The sequence below is a fragment of the Musca domestica genome, unplaced genomic scaffold (assembly GCF_030504385.1).
Source record: "Musca domestica strain aabys unplaced genomic scaffold, Musca_domestica.polishedcontigs.V.1.1 11, whole genome shotgun sequence".
Taxonomy (NCBI): domain Eukaryota; kingdom Metazoa; phylum Arthropoda; class Insecta; order Diptera; family Muscidae; genus Musca; species Musca domestica.
Window position 1 is genome coordinate 13,766,059 of NW_026712133.1, and position 21,404 is coordinate 13,787,462.

The 21,404-nt window shown below is 36.1% G+C and overlaps 1 protein-coding gene across 1 annotated transcript; it reads right to left on the reverse strand.

Moving 5' to 3' along the window:
* Positions 1–6,159: 6,159 nt before the first annotated feature.
* Positions 6,160–16,431, reverse strand: LOC131800598 (P protein-like). Its single transcript, XM_059131425.1, has 8 exons — positions 16,207–16,431; positions 15,984–16,142; positions 10,759–11,031; positions 10,213–10,671; positions 9,823–10,149; positions 6,876–7,371; positions 6,566–6,659; positions 6,160–6,496 (listed from the first exon to the last, which is right to left on the reverse strand). The coding sequence occupies exons 3-8, from the start codon at positions 10,885–10,887 to the stop codon at positions 6,412–6,414; spliced, it is 1,590 nt and encodes a 529-aa protein (XP_058987408.1). The 5' UTR covers positions 10,888–11,031; positions 15,984–16,142; positions 16,207–16,431; the 3' UTR covers positions 6,160–6,411.
* Positions 16,432–21,404: the final 4,973 nt, after the last annotated feature.

The window sequence follows — 21,404 nt, forward strand, 5'->3', positions numbered from 1 at the left end:
TATTCAAATGAAATGAAATTTCATAATGCATTTTTGCCATTTTTTGTTGTTGCTGTTATGGATTTCGTTAATGTCTACAGACACGACACAATGCCAAGTGTAACGTCGATCATCCACATCATCATCATCGGCATCGCCACAGCCATTGCCATCATCAACGCCATCAGCACCTTCTCCATGGCACGGTGTGGGTGTGTGTGAGTTTTAAACGGCATGTGGCGGCATATGACAACATAACAACATTCGGGATACAAACACACTTGTCCACCTAAATTTTGGATTCAGTTTTCCATGGCTTTTGTTTTTGTTCTCTAATTAATTAAAAATGTTTGGAAATGCTGCTGTTATGCCATCAAACATCATTTGGATATTTCGCTCGCTCGAGGAATTGTTATTTGTCCGAAATACTATTTTTAGCCTGAGGGCTTCGCCGGATCTACTTCCATAGATATTAATTTTTAAAGTGGGCATTTATTCTGTTTTATTGGGATATTGACGTTGTTATATTCGAGACTGCTGCTCACATGTGGGGCATTCGATGTTGAAATATTGGCATGGGGATATTTGAGTCTAAATTAACATGTTCATATGCATGTCTAATTACAATAATAAAATAATATTCCCTATCGAGACGAGCTTAATGATCTGAAATTTGTTGTGAAAAGCAAAGCCAAGGAGCCATTGTCACATGTCTAGCGATTTTAGGGTAATTAGGTCAAGGGTATTCCTCAAAATAAAGCAATATTTATATCCGCTACCCTTACTCGATTTTTCTATAACTGCCTACTGTCAGGATAAAGTTAACGCTTTTAAATTCTGCACAGATATTATTATAGGCTGAGCCATATGACTACAGAGGGTATACAGGGTGAGATAAAAAAAACTGCAACAAAGTCAAACGCCATAATTTTTACTTTTTTTAATTTTATTGAATGAAAGAAAAAAATTTTGGAAATAGCATCAAATTTTAGAATAAGTTTAGATTTGTTCGAATTGGTTACCTTTGGCACGAATTATGGCCTTCATACGGTCAATGAAACCGTCACACGCTGCCCGAATGTTGCTCTGCGGTATTTTGGCCAATTCCCGGCGAAGCGCATGCTTTAGGTGATCGACACTTTGGTATTTTTAAGTGCCAACCTTGCTTTCCAAAATACTCCAGACACAATAGTCCAAAGGATTGGTATCCGATGATTTGGTGGCCATTGTGCGCTGGATATGAAGCGAGGAACCTCATTTTGTAAAAATTCTTGGGTGGCGCGTGCTGAGTGCGATGGCGCTGAGTCCTGTTGGAATGTTCAAGGTCTGCGGCCAAAATGTTTGCGTGCCCAGGGCTTTAATACACCCTCCATAATATTTTCGCGATAATATTCGCTATTTATTCTGATGCCACGTTCGATTAATACGAGCGGAGAGCGACCATCGGCTGTTATGGCGGCCCACACCATCACCATGGCCGGAGCTTGAGTTCTGGTGGCCAACCGAAGGTGCACATTTTCAACTGACCTCTTTGGAAAGTAAACATGATCATTTTGTTTGTTTACAAACTGCTGGACAAAGAATGTTTTTGGCAGTTCACCACTTTCGGCCAAGCTAGTCTGTTTTCTTTCTGTTACGGTGTAAGTTCTTGCACTTTTTTGAATTTCAATGGCTTTACCCCGAGCTCATTTTTTAATATTTGCCAAATGGAACATTGCGATATGTTCAGCTCAGAGCCATTTTTCGGCCACTGCGATCAAGTTACTTCTTTACTTTTCGAACCATTTCTGCTGATGTTGCTGTTTTCTTCCGTCCACTTCCTTAACGTCGAGCAACGCCACCAGGGTCACGGTAACGAGCGAAGGTACGAGACACAAAAGATGTATTCACATTTAAATGCCATCACGAATAACTTTCTTTCTGGAAAATACTCACCAAAATGCTTTTGTACGCTTGTAAACAATATAATGAGATGTCACTGGAATAATTTTAACAGCTGTTGGACTAGTGGCTTTGAAATGACAGCAATCTGAAGTTGGTTGCAGTTTTTTCATCTCACCCTTAAAACGAACATACATTTGCCAAATAATATTGAAATCGGATCAGATTTGAATATAGCTCCCAAATATTTTTTCGACCGATTTCACATAATTGATGCACCAAACACGATTCGTATTTTCTATTTTAATGAAATTTGGAATTAGTGATCGGATTTGATCAGAAAATAAATTTGACAAATTATATTGAAATCGATTCAGATTTGGATATAGATACCATATATATTTTCGATCGATTTCGTTTATTTGATACACCAATCGTGTTTGTATGTTCGATTCCAAAATAATTAAGAACAAGTGACGGAATTTGTTAAAAAAAATAAATTTGCCAAATTATATTGAAATCGGTACAGATTTGGATATAACTCCCATATTCATTTCCGTCCAATTTCATGCATTTGATACACCAGACATGCTATACATCTCCAATTTCAATGACATTTTGGAATTTGGTCTAAAAGTTTATTAAATTATATTGAAATCCGTTCAAATTTGGATATAGCTCCCAAACACGCTATAAATCTCTGATTGGACTTATATTGGCCATTTGGTGCACAATTAACCCGGAATTGGTTGAATCTATATGGGAGCTATATCTAAATCTGATCCAATTATAATTGAGTTCGTCCTTGGGCCAAACAACTATTGTTTGCAAAATTTCATCTCAATCGGATAATAAATGCGACCTGCATTTGGTTCACAAGAATACATGGACGGACGGACGGACTGACATGCATAAATCGACTCAGAAAGTGATTTTATGAAGATCCTCAACAGCAATTATAGATCTATCTCGCTTCCTTCTTCCTGTTACAAACAAATGCACAAAGACGTAATACCCTTACCACTATGTGGGGTAGAGTATAAAAGTACACAACAATATAATTGAGATTACGATTACTACGGGAAAGTATTTGGGATCATATGTATTGGTACCTCGAATCAAAAAAAAATGCCGTTCAACTTTAAAAGATTGCAGTTTCCAGAACAGTGTTGGCTTTGTTTGTTCGAGATGCCATAGTATTTTGTTGTTGCAAAATAGTCAGGCTTAATCCCTTAATCCTTAATTGCAGTTTCCTGTAGATTTGACATTTCCTATGATAATTATTAAATCCCACACGTGGTTAAAATTTTGAATGGCCATAAAGTTCGTTAAAAGCGAAATGACCATCTGATTCCTTTTAAACTCAGCACATCTCAATATTTCTATCAACACAAGATCTGTTGTGAAGCTGGAATTTGTCGGATCATTCCTTCTGGTACGGTTCAACTTTTTGAAGAATTATAACTCTCTTAAAATGCAAAATAATTATCCGATTATCTTCAAAGTTCACATATTTCAATATTTCTACTAATACAAGATGTAGGATGAAGATGGTAGATATTGATTCAAACTTTCTGGTACCTCCCCCGCAACGGTTCAACGTTTTGTATAATTATATATAAATGAGCATCCGATTATTTTCAAACAGCTGGTAGCTCTTCCGTACCTTTTTATTTTCCCATGATGATACCCTACACCACTATGCATATTTACTACACCTTTTTCAAATTACATATGGAATACGTCGAGTTACAATTGAAATTCACCGTTTTTAACTGAAATAGTTCGAATTACAATTGAAATTTTCGAATTACAATTCGAATGATTAGAATTACAAATAGAATTCAAATACAATTAAAATGTTTCGAATTTCATACGTCCTATTTTGACTCAGTGCGGATGAAAATATATACCAGAACTATATCAAAATCAAATCATTGCTATGAAATGCATATTGGGCTTGGACAGCTTAAATTAGATGGAATACATACATATATAAATGCTATAACTATGTCTCAACGATATCCCCCAAATTCTACGTATTTCCTCATACCCAACGCCACACTGTGGTACAGGGTATTATTAGCCTGTTCAGCAAACTTATTTGTATTCCAATTGCAAGACAAATGGCAGACAAATTGAATTTTCGGTTTTCGGTAAACAATAATTGTGGCCTGTAGCGTGATTACAAATAAAAATATAGAGACGGACACATAGCTAAATCGACCCAGCTCGGCGAGATAGGTAGATAGATACATAAAATCGTGGTCTACAACCAATATTTAATTTTTAATGGCATCACGTAACCTTTGGCGGATTAGGTTGATATTTCCGCTTCCCGATTTTCACTTTTTATAAATGAAAAATCCAAACATAGTCCCAAAAAAGTTCATAATCCCCCAAATAAAGTAAACAGTGCCTTCTGACATTCGGTGTTGTGACGATTTAAGCAACAATATTTAACGGAATTGTTTCAAATTTGAAATAAATCAACTACAGCTCAGAAATACCTTTGCAAAAGATCGGTTCAGATTTGGATATGGCTCCCGTATATAACTTCGTCCGATTTACTTTTTATTGTGCACCAAACGTCTAATATTTGCCCAAATCGTATGAAATTTGGCACTTACGACCGAATGAAGTTAGTATGTCCAATTTGGTGAAGATCGGTTCAGATATAGCTACAGCTTCCATATATATTGTTCATCCGAATTGTTATATTTGTTACCCACTGTCGTAATTTGCACTCCGTAACAACGATATTCAGGGAAATATATCAAATACAGCTCAGAAATATCTTTGCCCAATTTTATCGAGATCGGTTTAGATTTGGATATAGCTCCGATTTGTTTGTAACATGGAGAAGGAAACGAGATACACCCATAGTTCCTTTTGGTGATCAGCATAGAAACACAATTTTGAGTCGATTTATGAATGTCCGTCCGTCAGTCCGTCCGTCCAAGTATTTTTGTAAACACATTTATTATTCGATTGAGATGAAATTTTCTAAATAATATTTGTTTGACTCAAGGATATTGAAATTAGTGAAAATCGGTTCAAATTTAGATATATCTTCATCCGATTTTAGGTTTCTTGTGCACCAAATGGCTAATGTCAGTCCAAATGGTGTGAATTTTGCTACATCCGATCGAATTCAGCCTACAAGCATGTGCTTCAAATTTGGTGAAAATCGGTCCAGACATAGCTATAGCTTCCATATATATGTTTCATCCGATTTTGGTGTTTAGGTCCCTTACATTCGTTATATGCACTCCACAAGACTGATATTTAGCACCAGATGTCAGATACAGCCTAGCAATTCATAGATCAAATTTTATCAAGTTCGGTTCAGATTTGGATATAGCTCCCATATTCATCCGTTTCTTGTGCACAAATGCCTAATATGAGTCCAAATGGTGTGAATTTTGGCACTTCTGACCGAATTTAGCATAGAAATAAATACTTTAAATTTGGTGGAAATCGGTTCAGATATAGCTATAGCTCTTATATTTATTTTTCATCCAATTTTGGTGTTTAAAGGCATGTTTACGTTAGAGTTTTTTCAAGGATTAACCTTCTTTATGAAGATTTATTTGAGGTATAGGCAATGGAATTGACAATTTAAGCCGACTGGGTTTTCTAAATCCCTTACAACATAAACGTACTATAAGTCCCTTAAATTCGTAATATACACCCTATAAAAAATTTGGTACCAGATAAAAGATTCAGCCTAGCAATACATAATTCAAATCGGATCAAATTTGGATGTAGCTTCCCTATATATCTTCGCCCGATTTCAGGTCTATTTTGCACCAAAAGGCTAATATTAGTCCAAATGAGTTTTCGCACTTCAACCGAATTCAGCCTAGAAGCAAGAATTTCTAATTTGCTCCCATATATATGTTTCATCCGATTTGGTGTTTAAATCTTCAACTTTCGGAACATGCACCCTACCATAATCATATTTTGTACCAGATACTCATAGAGCTCAGAAATGCCTCATATAAACCTTTCTTTTACGAGAGCTCTACTAAATATGCATAGTGTCGGCCCGACCGACTTTTGAGCCTTCCTTACTGGTTTAATATATTATTTAATATTATGATGTATCAAATTGGAGCGAATTCGATACACCTTCCGAGAGTTGTCGAACTCATTAGCCGTGTAACGTTGCTTTCTCGTTGGATGATGTATGCTCAGCTTTTCTTACAAATACTGTACCAACTAATCTAGTTTACCCAAACCACAATTTCAATGTAATTTAAACTCAAGCAAATTTTTAAAATTCTCAAATTCGTTTATTACACATTTAGAGTAAATTTAATAATATTAATAATAATAAACAACACATTGAATAATATAAACATTATACTATACGAATAAATTCATTTGATTTTTTGTCTTCTTCTCGTTTTCCGTTCTCTCTTTCTTTCATACGTTGTAAATACAATTCACAATAAATAAAATTAAGTCATTCCTCGTATTTCAAAATCACACAAATTCCTAAGACCAGCTGCAATGCCTGGAATCGTTGGGGAGGGAGTCTTCTTTTTAGTGCCACTCGAATAAGATATGGGAGACAAATAAATAACCGGTGATAATTGAAATTTGACCCAACATCATGGGGAAAACAATTCTGAAAATAAATCAAAAATTTCCATGGCATTATCTGAAATGTAATCAAAAGGAAATCAATAATAATTACTTCAAGTATCTGGTAAATGAAATTTTATAGCCATGTTGCTCGGCAATGCCAGCGGATAGTACATTGGCTGAAGCTCCATAGAGAGTGCCATTGCCTGGAATGAAAAAGCAAACGTAGAAATGAAAATAATAAATTACAGGTATACACTTTCATGTGTGGAAAATCTTCTTTCGAATAACCTTTCACAAGTGGTGGTGGCATCACTTATGTGTCCACTTGTAAGAGGTTTCGCTCTATTAACCTTTGGGTCACATTTATGTCAAAGAACATTTCATCTTTTGGGACAATAATATGAAATAGTTGTACTCACCGCCCAAGCATGGACCAAAAGCCAATGCCCACACCAACGGCTCCAATGGCAGCCCCAATGTCTCCTTAGCTACCAATGATACCACCACTTTGACCATCATTGCCGTTACCGGTATGCTGTCCAAAATTGCCGATGCCAATGCGGACATCCATAAAATGATAAATATGGCCATGGCCAGACGATTCTTTTTGTCCACATACAAAATGACATGCTCGGTAACTTCGCCAATCCAAGCGAAAAGTCCCAACCGCTCAACACATTCCATCATTACAAACATGGCGGCAAAGAAGAGCAACGTTGTCCACTCGATGCGATGCATTAAATGTTCCATGTCCTCTCGATTGAGTATAATCAGAAGAGCAATTACACCCAGTAGAGCCACCCAGCCCAGGGGTAGGGTGCGCCACTGTGGCACAGATTGAATGAAGAAACATATAATGACGAAAACCAGGGCGCAGCACGCCTGAGCCAGTAAAAGTTTATTTTTAATGGGATACTGGAAGAAAGAAATAAAAATGATGGAGGTGAGGGCGTGAGAGTTAAATGTAAATATAATATATTTAAAAGGACGATATAATGTTTGCCAACAATTTCGTATAAATGTGAATAGATAAATACCCATGATAGTAAAATGTCCTTTATGGGGATAGAAGGTATTATTAGAAGTATAAAAAATCCAGAAGAAGTTATTCGGCATAGGTCAAACTTCAATACATTCACAAACTCTCGTTTACATCAAAGAATTTCAGTTCATTTTATAGGTCTAACTGAGCCTTGTCGAAGTAAAAATTATGGATCCTAAGTCTCCTTGTCATACGTCGAGTTCGAAGAAGGCCATGGTAGGCCCACGACTTCTGGAACTTCACCACAAAAAATCAAAATTTTTTAAAAAAAATTATCTTATGGATTGCCAGTATGTAAAAGTCAAAACACGAGCGTGGCCGACTATAAGATACCCTACACCACTATGCATATTTAGTAGAGCTCCCGTAACAAAAGAATTTATTTGAAGTAGATCATACCACCTATCAACATTCGGCTTTAGAGTAGTTGTAATTTGGTTTCAGAGGGAACTAATATATGGGAGCCATATCCAATTCTGAATCGATTTTCTCTAAATTTGACGGAGACATTTTTATCCTGTACCAGTAACATGGCTATAGAGTACATGATATCACTTCAAGAAGGATTATATTAAAAAAATATATATCGGAGCCGAGTTCCGCCAATTGGAAACGTACGTCCCGAAATAGCTATATATACCGTTATATAGCTATATCTGAATCGATTTTCACCAAATTTAATGTCTAGACTGAATTCGGTCGGATATGCCAAAATACAGGTCATTTGGACTACACAATAAACCAAATATCGAACAAAGATACATATGGGCGACATATGCTGATCTGAACCGATCTTGATAAAATTTGGCATACGTGTTTTCGAGCAGTATCTGATGTCCGGTACCAAATATCATTCTTGTGGAGTGCATATTACGCATGTGAGGGACTTAAAACCCCAAATCGGATGAAACATATATATGGGAGCTATAGCTAAATTTTCTCCAATTGATGTACTTGCTTCTAGACTGAATGCAGTCGGGACATTTGGACTGAAATTGGCCGAACTTCTTATTGGCGAAATATACGTGCCGTATCTGACATTATAATGAATTAGAGGCAGTCGTATAATGTTGTGGTAGCTAGACCAATATCCTAACCATTGTAGACGACCCGAACGAGTTCTCCGACTCATCTTAGAAAGCCTGAGCATCTGCTCTCAAATATTTCTACTGTGATCTGCCGTTACCGAACTGTTATACCGGGAGTTTCCGATCGGTATCAGAAGAGCTGGACAGCAATATCGTGAACCCTGATTATCTTCCAGCTGTCAGCCCCGACCATTAATTATCGACAATTCGACAATTTCCTAACTCCGACATTAATACAAACACTAACATCATATTTCCTTATTTTCTCACTGGTCAATATTCGAAGACTACCCTCAAACTTTTCGTTTACCTTCAAATCGTGTACATACTTGATGGTGTATTAAAGCCTTGGGCACGCAAACATTTTGGCCGCAGACAGTGCACATTGCAACAGGACTCAGCACCATCGCACTTAGCACGCGTCACCCAAGATTGGTTACAAAATGAGGTTCGTCGCTTCATTTCCAGCGCACAATGACCACCAAAATCTCCGGATATTAATCCGTTGGACTATTGTGTCTGGAGTATTTTGGAAAGCAAGGTTGCCACTAAAAATACCAAAGTGTTGAAGCAAGCGCTTCGTCGGGAATGGGCCAAAATACCGCAGAGCAACATTCGGGCAGCGTGTGACGGTTTCATTGGCCTTTTGAAGATCATAATTCGTGCCAAAGGTGAAAAAATCGATCAAATCTAACTTATTCTAAAATGTGAAGCTATTTCCGAAATTTTTTTTTTTTCATTCAATAAAATTAAAAAAGAAAGTAAAAATGATGGCGTTTGACTTTGTTGCAATTTTTTATGTCACCCTGTAGATTGTAAATTAGTATTTGAATCAAGGAAACGTCCGATTTCTTTTCATTCATAAAGATTCATTTTCTAAGATTTTTTCTGTAATTTTGTAAGAGTTTAATTTTATCGCACAGTTTTATCGAACATATACTCTGGAGATGTCCCGGCTATCGACTAAGAGTCAACCACACTAAAATACCTCCAGCGGCCTTCCATTTATAGAAGACATTAGAAGGGGTTTCTAAGTACCGATGGGCTCCATAAACTGGGGAGAATTTAATATATAGTAAAAGATCTGCAAATAGTCTTCTTCAGCGGTCAATTAAAACCTTAAATAATTATATCTTCATGTATAGAGGTACTCAAATTGGGCTTCTTTGTATAATATGCCTCCAAAAAGTGCTATGTCTCTCACGTAAAAATAAAGATTAAAGTTCCGCCACTTACCTTAACTTTCAAATCTTCCAACGTGTGGACATAGGCTTCGGTTGTGTCCAAACCATTCAATTTCCTCTTTAGCTGATGTTTCAAAATACGAACTTTCTTGAGCAAAGTTTCCCTTACCACATCAGCATCCTTGGAAAAGGAAGATATCGATTTGGCTGCCTTATGCCAGACACGAATTTCACGACGCAAGTCTTTTATTTCCTTCGGTTCATTCAAACGCAACGAATCGATGTTGCGGAATATCAAACGTAGATAAATGCAACTTTGAAGGACGGTTAAGATGACACCGGGTATGGTGTGACCAACAAATTTCATAAAGGTTACACCCTAATAAATTAATGAAAAAATATTAAATTAATATATGTTTACCCCTCCATCCCCCTATCTTACATTTGAGGCAATAAAATTATTCGAGCATATAATGATACTAATTGGATCTCCAATGGGTGTCAATGACCCACCAATATTGGCATGGACAATAATACCCAATAACACTGGCACCGGATCCAAACTCATTACTTCACACAGACGTATGGCAACGGGGGTCAATAGAATCACCGTTGTCATGTTGTCCAAAAAACTCGAAACAAAACATGTCATCAGACACAGGCTATAAATCATGGGCCACACTTTGCCTTGGGACACCTCAAATGCCACCACTGCAATGTAATCGAAAACTCCCGTCTCCGTTAGGATGCCAACTAAAATCATCATGCAGAAGAGCAGCGTCAGCAATTCCATGTCCATGTATTTGACAATTTCTTCCATGTTGGGGCGATCATTGAAACAGGCCAACACAGCTATCGACAACGTCGAACATACAATGGCCACAAAGGTGCGTTCAAAGACCTAATGAGAAAAAAAATCATTAATAACATAGGATTCAATTTCCTTTTCATTGTCAACCGACACCTACGCCTGTGGCACACTACTCACCTCCCACACCAGCAACGAATAGAACAGCAAAAGTATGGCGGCAGCCAGCAATGTTCCCGTCTTGACGTTTATTATCAAAGGATTGTATGTCATTTTGATGGCTATATCCGTTTCAATATTGGTAGTCATCTGCAGGCGTACCTGGGTATCGTCCTCTCCAATTTCATCCAGCAAATCATCAGGTAATTTAAAGGTCAAATTACGTGAAACCACTGGCGCATAATCGAACAAGTCTTCGTTCACCAATGGTATAAACCATGGGTGTAATATGTCCTGTAAATAAATGGAGAGATAAATAAACTAATGAACACCTTCTGTTCGGAATTTACGTTTCCATACAAAAGATAAAATATGAAGACTATGGACTTAACAATAGAGAATATGAGGAAATAAATATCTGAATATTAGGAACAGCATCATCGTTTTGAGTTTGAACGTTTTCACAAATTCAAATCGTATATTTTTAATTTCTTTAATTGTCAAATTTGTTGGAAATGTTTTTATACCCTACAACACTATGTGTTGGGGGTATTATAAGTTTGATTGGGCCAGAATTTATGTAACACCTCGAAATATTGGTTTCCCATATAGGAAAGTATATATGGATCTTCCTAGCTCGCCGAGCTGAGTCGATCTAGCTATATATGTCCGTCCGTCCGTCTGTCCGTCTGTCCATGTTAATTTGTAATCACTCTACAGGTCGCAATTATGGCCCGATCTTCACGAAATTTAGAATGGAGGTGGGTTAAGGTCAGAATAGAACCCTATTTCGTTTGGAGATGATCGCATAATATTTAGGGGGTTGAAATGTACCAAATTCTGTAAAAATGTCGGATTTTGCAGTAGCTATACAGGTCGCAATTATAGACCAATCGACGCGGAGTTTCACATGTAGCTAGAGTTTAGGGCGGGGAAAAAGCCTACCAATTTGGGTGGTCATCGGATAATATTTAGCGGGTAAAATAGAAAATATCTTTTTTGTTGAAAAAATTCAACATTTTTCATTAAACCGCGAATATTTTAAATCCCGGCGAAATCACAAAGCCATGACAAGGTTACTTCTGATCTTTACATTGATGTTAACATCCAACAAAACGGATATATAGCGATATATATATGTCTATCAAAGAAGATATGCTTGAAAGATCTCATATATGTCGAGAACGGCTGAACTGATTCGACGGTTCTCATTAATTCAGAATGGCCTCTTGGCAGGAAAAAAAAAACTTCTAAAAATTGCATAAAAATATCTCTCTCATATTTTTCAATTTTGTCATATTTTCATTTTGAATTAAACATTTGGTAATATTTCTACAGCTAACAAAACTAAGTAGTTAGGATATCAGGATATCATATACAGATCGCATTTATGGACCGATCCTTACGAAATTTTGCATGGGGATAAGATGAGGGTCAGAATAGAAGTCTACTCTTTTTGGAGATGATCGCCATATATTTTGGGTTGAAATGGACCAAAACTGCAAAATTGTCAGCAGGTCGTAATTATCGCCCGGTCCTCACGCACATTTGAATGGGGGTTACCGGTCATTGCAAAAGCCAAGCAGTTTTGGATGGCCATCAAATATATTCAATGTGTGAAGGAGTTTGCCAACTTTTGTAGACAAAATACGAAAATGTCCATTCCAGTGACTTTTTGGAGAATTCACAAATACAGGAAAGACGCACTTCTGACTATTTCGTTAACGCTGATTTTGTTGAAGAATATAGTCAAATGTCTGTATCTCATATAGATGCGTTTCAGTCAAAAACCAATAATAAATGTTAATCTTTTGCCACTTCTGAGAGATTATAGGTCTTTGGGAAATATTGGTTCCAGATCTAGGAAGACCATTTAAGTGCAACATCTACCAATAATTTGGAAATGAGCAAATTAGTTTAAGTTGCTATTATTCGAAAATTAGAGAACGAAACCTGATGGTTTTCTTTTATTATTTGCAACAATATCTTGTGGAATTCTTCGAGTATCTCGCCTATATAAACTGTATGGTTTATTATAGTGTTGTTGGGTATTCAACGGTCGGCCGCGCTCGACTGTAGCCTTTGCTTACTTGTTTAATATTTTTTTTTTTAAATTCTGAACATTGTTAAAGCAATTTCCAGAGTACCAAAAAGAGAGAGAGTTGTAGTCCCGGGTTTGAAAATACATATTTATGGATTTTTTAGAAAGAATTCTCAGAGGTGTAGACGCTGATTTTTAAAATAATAAATTTTGGGATTCTTTAAGAAATATTTTTTAATACACTTTGTAGATGTGAACCTGTAGGAGAACATAAAAGAGTAGTGAAATAACTAACTGACCGAGAATTAACGCCCAGACGAAACGGCTGCAACTAGAATCTCGAAATTTTGCACGACTGCCAGTCTTGGTGCGTGGGCATGTAATAAGGAAGATGGGCATGGAAATTCGTACTAAAAGGGTATTAAGAATAAGCTACCTTTGGAATGAGCGTCACTAATAGATGCATCACTGGATTGTCTGGTCTCTGTTGGTGGTAGGTTTGTGATGTAGAAAATATGTACTAGACGAAAGGTACTAAATAGTACTATATTTGGTACAATATGGTATTGCGTGAATAGACAGTGATTCAGATCTGAAATTTGGTGTTAGGGTCGCTGTTTATGTGTAGGCTCGACATATGGAGGTGATTTCGGAAATGTGTACTATAATTGTACGAAAAGTACTGAATGATGCTATATTTGGTATTGGGTAAAGGGATCGAGATAAAATTCTGAAATGTGATATTAAAATTACTGATACCATGTTTGAGATTTGGCGGTGGTTTGGAAATGCGTTCATTATTTGTACGAAAGTACTAAATGGTACTTAATTTGGTATTAGGTTAAGGAATAGACCTTAAAACATGATATTTTATATTGCGTTAACTGTTGTTGTCTAAAATTGAGTTGTGGAACCGCTTTTGCAAATGAATACTAATATTACACGAAAAGTACTAAATGGCACTTAATTTGGTATTGGGTGAAGTGATAGGGCTCAAATTTGATATTGAAATGACTGTTGATATCTAGAATTGAGATATGGAAATGATTTTCGAAATGTGTACTATGAATGTACGAAGAGTACTTAATATGGTATTGGGTGAAGGAATAGACTTGAAATCCTAAAATTTGAAATTGAGGTCACTGTTGGTTTCTAAAAAAAATTGTTTCAACGTGTGCATATGTAAACCCGTATATGTCGAAACAGTTTGGACAGAAAAATTGAATGTGGGTCCATTTTGCAATGGTTTTATTAATATCCTCCTAGGTAAATGAATGATATTGCACACTTTTTTGTGTAAAATGTAAACATTTTCCCATGAATAGTATATAAAACCTTGAAGGTCTTAAAATTTGGAACGATGAATGAAGATTTGATTTAAAAATGTTGCCAAACTGAACAGATTATGCATTTTGAGTACTACAAGTAAAACAGCAGTTAAGTTCGAATCTAATTCAGGACATTTGGAATTGATCTAGTGATGTCCGTCCGTCCGTCTGTCTGGCTGGCTGGCTGGTGCGCACGATAACTTTCGACGGGAGAATCCGATGTGGTCCAAACTTGGTATATGGTAATATTTTCATCAAACTTAGATCGAGTTCGGAGATGGGCAATATTGGTCCACTCCTTCTGGTATCCACATCCACAAAATTCGAAATTTCCAAAAAAAATATATATATATTTACTGCACATAAAGAGAAAGGATTATCCTATTTTGCTCGAAAATTTGCAAATATTAATATTTGCATCAGTGCGAGGTCATCTGTGTAAATGCACAATATCGGTCCGCTCCATCAGGTACCTCCCCCACAAAGGCTCCAAATTTTGAATAGTTACAACTCTTATAAAATGTGATTTAAAAGTCCGATTTTCTTCAAATTTCACACATCCTAATAATTTTATTAAGGTCAGGTGCAAAATGGACAATGTCGTCCCACTCCATCAAGTACCTCCTCACAAGGGTCAAATTTGAATCATTTTAACTCGTATAAAATTGATGTAAGAGTCCGATTGTCTTCAAATTGCACACATTACAATACGTTTATTAACCCAAGGTCTGGTGTGAAGATGGAATACATCGGTCCACTCCTTCTGGTACCTCCCCCATAAAGGGTCAACATTTTCAATACCAATGAAGCTCAAAAAATGCGAAATTAACATCCAATTCCATTCAGACTTGGCACATCTCATATTTCTATCAACACAGATATGTTATAAAGATCGAACCATTCTTTCTGGAACCTCGCACACAAAGGGTCAATGTTTTGAAAAACCAAAACGTTTATAAAGTCCGAATCGGCATACGATTATCTTTATAGTCCAGTCATCCCATTATTGTCTACTAACACAAGATCTGTTGTGTGATGGAATTATCGGTCCACTCCTTCTGACACCTCACTCACAAAGGGTCAAAATTTTGAGTATTCATGAAGCGCATAAATCGCGAAATTATCATCCGATTCTATTGATCTGTTAGAAAGATGGTAGAGATCGGGCCAATTCCTCTGATAGGGTCAAGATTTTTGAAAAACAAACGCTCATCCAACTGTCTTCAAATTTCACACATACAACATTTTTACTTCATCTGTTGTGTAGATGGTATATATTCTGGTACCTCACCCACAATTTTTAATGCTTTAACACTTTACTTCAACTTTATCTAAATATTTCTCTCAACCTGAAACTTGTAATGAATATAGAATTTATAATTTCATATAAATTGGATAAAAATGTTATATTTTTCGTGTATATTTAGGTCCGATTTCATATTTATTTAGGTCCGAAGCGAAATGGACAATACTGGTCCATTCCTTCGGAACCAATTCCATAGAGGGTCAGCTCTTTGAATAATCAAAACAGAAGTCAAGATATTTTTAAGTAATCGAACATTGCCATCTGTCGGCAAAACCGACTGATACTTTTGTACTTGTTAGATATTAAGGTAGGACCCTCAGAGAAATACATAATAAAGGCTCTAGGTAAAATAATGGTTAATGGTTTCTAGCAATATTTAAAGGAATCTTAGCGAAAAAGTTGTTTACTTTTTTAAGGATTTTTTTTTAATTTTTTTCAATATTAACTATTTATTAAATCGTGGCAGCAGATATGCTGGTAATTTGGGAACAATTTCAATTTAAATCAATCGTGTGTATTTTCAAGGTTAATTAAAATTTTATTTAAATCAATATCACTTGCAACGCCTTACCTTAAAATCACTCAAATTCGTTTCATTGTCAAAATACCGATATCTGCGGTTGGATTGTTAAAATATTTTCGGTTTCATTTGAATTGTAAATTGATTCATTGAAATGTCCTGCAATGGTCAGTTTAAAATCTCCGGTGGGTTTGTTAAGTAACAGGAAGTCTGTAGCAATAAAAAAAATATAATTATTCTGTTTCAGCCACTCAAAAAGTCCTTAACCACTTACTCTTCTCCCTGTTGGCGGGCACTTCTAAGGTCTTCTCAAGCAAATGTTTCTCTTCGAAAACCATAAAAACAATTGCCGAAAAATAACCAAAATATCATTAGACCAACACGTTTGGTCAACTTGATGCGGTGACGTCGTTTCTTTATCCTTTCTTTGGCCTCGACTTTGTCCATGCACTGTAGTGTGGGGTTTTTCTGATAATCATGATCCGAATGGCCTTCATCATCGGTGCTGTAGACAAGGAAAAACATTTAATATACCTACAAAATTGTATATATTCGTCACTATAATGGTACCTTTTCCGATCACTCTCAGGTCCTTTTTTCATGTGTATGAAGTCGGAACAGGCGAAACTGCGATCATCATCGGGACTGGATTCAACATCATTGGAGGCTTCATCGGTGGGAACAGAGCTACCTGGAATTTGTAAAGTAGAAATTTAAAAAATTAGATTTGCCCAACCTTGGAATGTTGAATAAATATATGGCAAAATGTGCCTCATCGGAATAACGGTTTCAGGACATTTGGAGTCATCTAAAATCTAGATTTTAATTTTCTATTAAACTTAGATAGAGTTCGGAGATGGGCAAAATCGGTCCACACCTTTTGTACCTTCTACACAAAATTTCAACACATTCAATGTCTCAATAATTGAATCCGCCTTAGGTTAGAGAGAACATGACGGAACGGTTCTGGTATCTCCCCACAAGAGCTGAAAACTCGCAGATTAGATTCATATACATTTCCCATATAGTGCCTGATATATTCCAAACTTGCAAGATAAACTATATCGGGCTAAAGCGACTTGCGAGAATAGAAAATATTGGAAACCCTTCCGATCTTTCCCAAAAATTGTGTCAAACTTTTTGAATAAAAATAAAGTGATATTCTCCAAATTTTGAGAAGTTTAGTTACATTTAGTACGCATATCCAAACAATCTACATCTACCCTTCTAGACAACAATAATGGTCTAAAATTAGAACCATTTACTAATTTTCGAACTATTATAGTACTCATTTGCAAAACCCCCACCAAATACCAACAGAGACCTCAATATCAAATTTCGGAATCCCAGTTCTATACATTCACTCAATATGAAATTTAGTAACATTTATTACTATATAAATATCATTTTAGTACTCATTTGCAAAACCGTTCCATATCTCAATCCTGTTATATTTATCGCAATATAAAATTTCACGATTTCAGTTCTATTCGTCCACCCAATGCCAATTTAGTACTTTACGAACAACTATAGTACGCATTTCCAAGCCACCGCCAAACTTCAAACACAAATACTGTCAGTAATCTAAATATCAAATTTCTGAATTCTATCTCTATCCCTTCACCCAATACCCAATGTATGTACTACCAAATTTCAGGATTCCAACCTTACCAGTTCACCAAAAATTTAATTTGTACTAAATCTAGTACCCTTTACCGCCATCCGTTCCTCCAATTTCAAATTTTACTAAATTTAATAACGTTTAGTACTTTTCGTATACTTCCAAAACTACCTGCTTACATTGATATATATAGTATGGAGGGTATATTAAGTTCGTCATTGCGTTTGTAACTCATCGAAATAATAACTTTAGACATAACAAAGTGTACAGGGTGAGACAAAAAAACTGCAAGCCACTCGTCCGACAGCTGTTAAAAGCTGTTATCCCAGTGACAGCTCATTATATTGTTTACAAGCGTACAAAAGCATTTTGGTGAGAATTTTCCAGAAAAGGAGTTATTCGTGATGGAATTCAAGCGTGATAGTGTGATTTCTCTATATTTTGGCAAGTGGCTATCGTTAGAGCACTCTAGCATTTAAATGTAAATAAATCTTTCGTGTCTCGTAGGAAGAAAACAGCAACATCAGCAGAAATGGTTCGTCGCAGTGGCCGAAAAATGGCTCGTGAGCTGAACGTATCGCAATATTCCATTCGACAATATTGAAAAATGAGCTCAGGGTAAAGCCATTGAAATTCAAAAAAGTGCAAGAACTTACACCGCAATAGAAAGAAAAGAGACTCAAAAGAGCTAAAGAGTTGCTCCGCTTGGCCGAAAGTGTTGAGCTGCCAAATTTGGTTTTCTCCGATGAGAAAACATTCGTTGTCCAGCAGTTTGTAAACAAACAAAATTATCGTGTTTACTTGCCAAAGAGGTCAGCTGAAAATGTGCACCTTCGGTTGGCCACCAGAACTCAAGCGCTGGCCATGGTGTGAGCCGCCATAACAGCCGATGGTCGCTCTCCGCTCGTATTAATCGACCGTGGCACAAAATAAATACCGAATATTATCGCGAAAATATTCTGGATAATGTATTAAAGCCTTGGGCAGCGTGTGACGATTTCATTGGCCGTTTGAAGGCCATAATTCATGTCAAAGGTGAACAATTCGAACAAATCTAAACTTATTCTAAAATTTGATGCTATTTCTGACATTTATTAAATTAAATTAAAAAAAAAAATAAAAATTATGGCGTTTGACTTTGTTGCAGTTGTTTTATCTCACCCTGTATATATTCTTGATCAGAGTAAAATTCTAAGACGATTTAGTCCTGTCCGTCCGCCCGTTGGAAACACGCTAGATTCAAAACGAACTAAGATAGGATGCTAAAATTTTGCACAGATCAGTCTTTTGTGTCCAAGCAGGTCAAGTTCGAAGATAAACTACATCGGTCTACGTGTCGTATGGCCCCCATGTAACGGTACCCCCGATATTCGACATTTTGATGATTTTAGGCACATTTTTCTATGGAATTTTCTGAAAGTCCACAAAGTTGTTATTTGTGGGTACTCTGCCGCCTGTAAGAGAATTGTCTATGTATGTCCACGATAACGTATAGCCCCCATGATTTTCGGTATTTTGATGATTTTAGGCACATTTTTAAATGGATTTTCTCAAAATACACATAAGGAGTTCCTTCTGAGTATTTTACCCCCTGGAAGGGAATTGTCTATATATGCCCACGATACCGTATATCCCCATATTAAAGTATCTCCCGATATTCGGTAATTTGATGATTCTAGCCAATTTTTTCAATGGAATTATCTGAGAATCCACACCAAGAGTTGCTTCTGAGTACTTCACTCCCTGGAAGAGAATTGTCTATATAGGTCCACGATATCGCATGGCTCCCATATTCGGTATTTGATGATTTTATTCACATTTTCCAACGAAATTGTCTGAAAGTGTACAGAAAGTGTTCTTTGTGGGTATTTTACCGACTGTAAGAGAGGTGTTTTACCGTCTGTAGTTGCCACGATATCGTATATCCCCCATACAACGGTACCCCACCGATATTCGGTATTTTGATGATTTTAGCGACATTTTTGACCGGAATTGTGCTCATAATGAGTACTGCAACTTATGCAAGGATTGTCTATGCAGGTCCACAGGCCCACATATAACGGCACCTCCCTTTATCCGGTTTTTTGATGATATAAGCAACATTAATCACCGGAATAGTTTCAAAATTGACGATATTAGTGGCATTATTCAACAGAATTGTTTCAAATTACGTATTTCAAATTTGGAATCGATACTATAGCCCATGACAAAAACCCTTGAAAATGGTGGAGGGTATTAAAAGTTCGGCCCGGCCGAATTTCCAAAACGCTTTGGTACATCTATCATGCACTCCATCTGTGATCCTTATTCTAAATTTAAAAGCTCTAGCTCTACTTCTTTCTCAATACAAAGGGTACCATATTTATTTAATACTTTTCGTACCGTTCTAGTACGAATTACCAAAAACCAGTCTTATCTGACCCCTTCGGGCTAAGAGTGACCCTCACTTAAAAAGGTAATCAATCTGTTAATTATTTTACTATTTCATTAATATAGATAGTAAAAACAACAAGTGAATTTTATTAGGAACGTTTTTAAGACTTTAAGAATGGACTCAAAGATTTCCTGATAAATTTCGGATCATTATGATGCACGTCATTCAACTACCTGTTTACAGAAGTTTTGCGATTTATTTACTATTAGCTGTGATACACACCATGGTTTACACTGCCAGAGATTTTACACACATGGATCTGAAAACATTTTCAAAATTTAATTATTTTCACACAACAAAAAAAAACCGCCATACATCACTTGTAATATATGGAAGTATTTTTTTAAAACTATTCTCGTTACATTGTTATAACGGGTATTGTTTTCTCATCTCTTTTTTGTTGATTTTATAATTTACATTTTCATGACTTTCATGGAAAAAACATTTCATACAAAAATAGCCATAAATTAAAAAAATGTTTTCAGAGAACACCGATAGCCATTAAATGTGATCTTTCAATTTTGTAGCGACAGCTAAGGTTTTCAGAGGTATTTCGAGGCATTCAATGTGAAACCTAAACTTCATTTCAAATGCGAATTTTTAAGCGACGACTGTTGTAATGCCAACACTGATTATCGTCAAATTGTTTATTGAAACATCTCTCACACAATTATCTGTTTATGATATCAAATAATAGCTGCACAATGACGATCTTATTAATTGAACATAAATACGTCATCACAAAAAACGTTAATTGTTACAACGTTTGTGATACGGGTCTTCTGTAGTTTAATCGTTTTAACAATTAGAAATTGAGTAACTTAGGTTGAACGATTAACGAATAACACTGTAAAAGGTAGCAATCGGTTTGCCGATAGGTGCATTCCACTTTACCCCTTCATGGTTTCTTTTATATAAAGCAATCACAAAATAATATTACAAAATAAAACTATGTAAAACCAAAATAATAAAGATAGGAAGCTAAAATGTTGCACATTTGTCTGTAGGCAGGTCAAATTTTAAGATGGCTATATCGGTCCACGATATCGTATAGCCCCCATATAACGGTACCACCTAATATTAGGTATTTTGATGATTTTAGCCACATTTATCAATGAAATGGTCTGAAAATCCACAAAAGGTGATAGTACCGGAAGAGAAATATCTATATAGGTCCACACACAACGGTGCCCCTCGATATTTGATATTTTGAAGATTTCAGGGACATTATTCACCGGAGTTGTTTATATTTGGTTTTAGAGTCGTAATGGGTACTACAATCTATGACAAAAATTGTATATGCAGGTCCAGGTCTTCGTATAGCCCCCATATATCAGTGTTGCTTATATCTATATTTTTAGATTTTAGGTGCAATATTCACCGAACTTATTTGAAATTTCATATTTGAAGTTCCTAA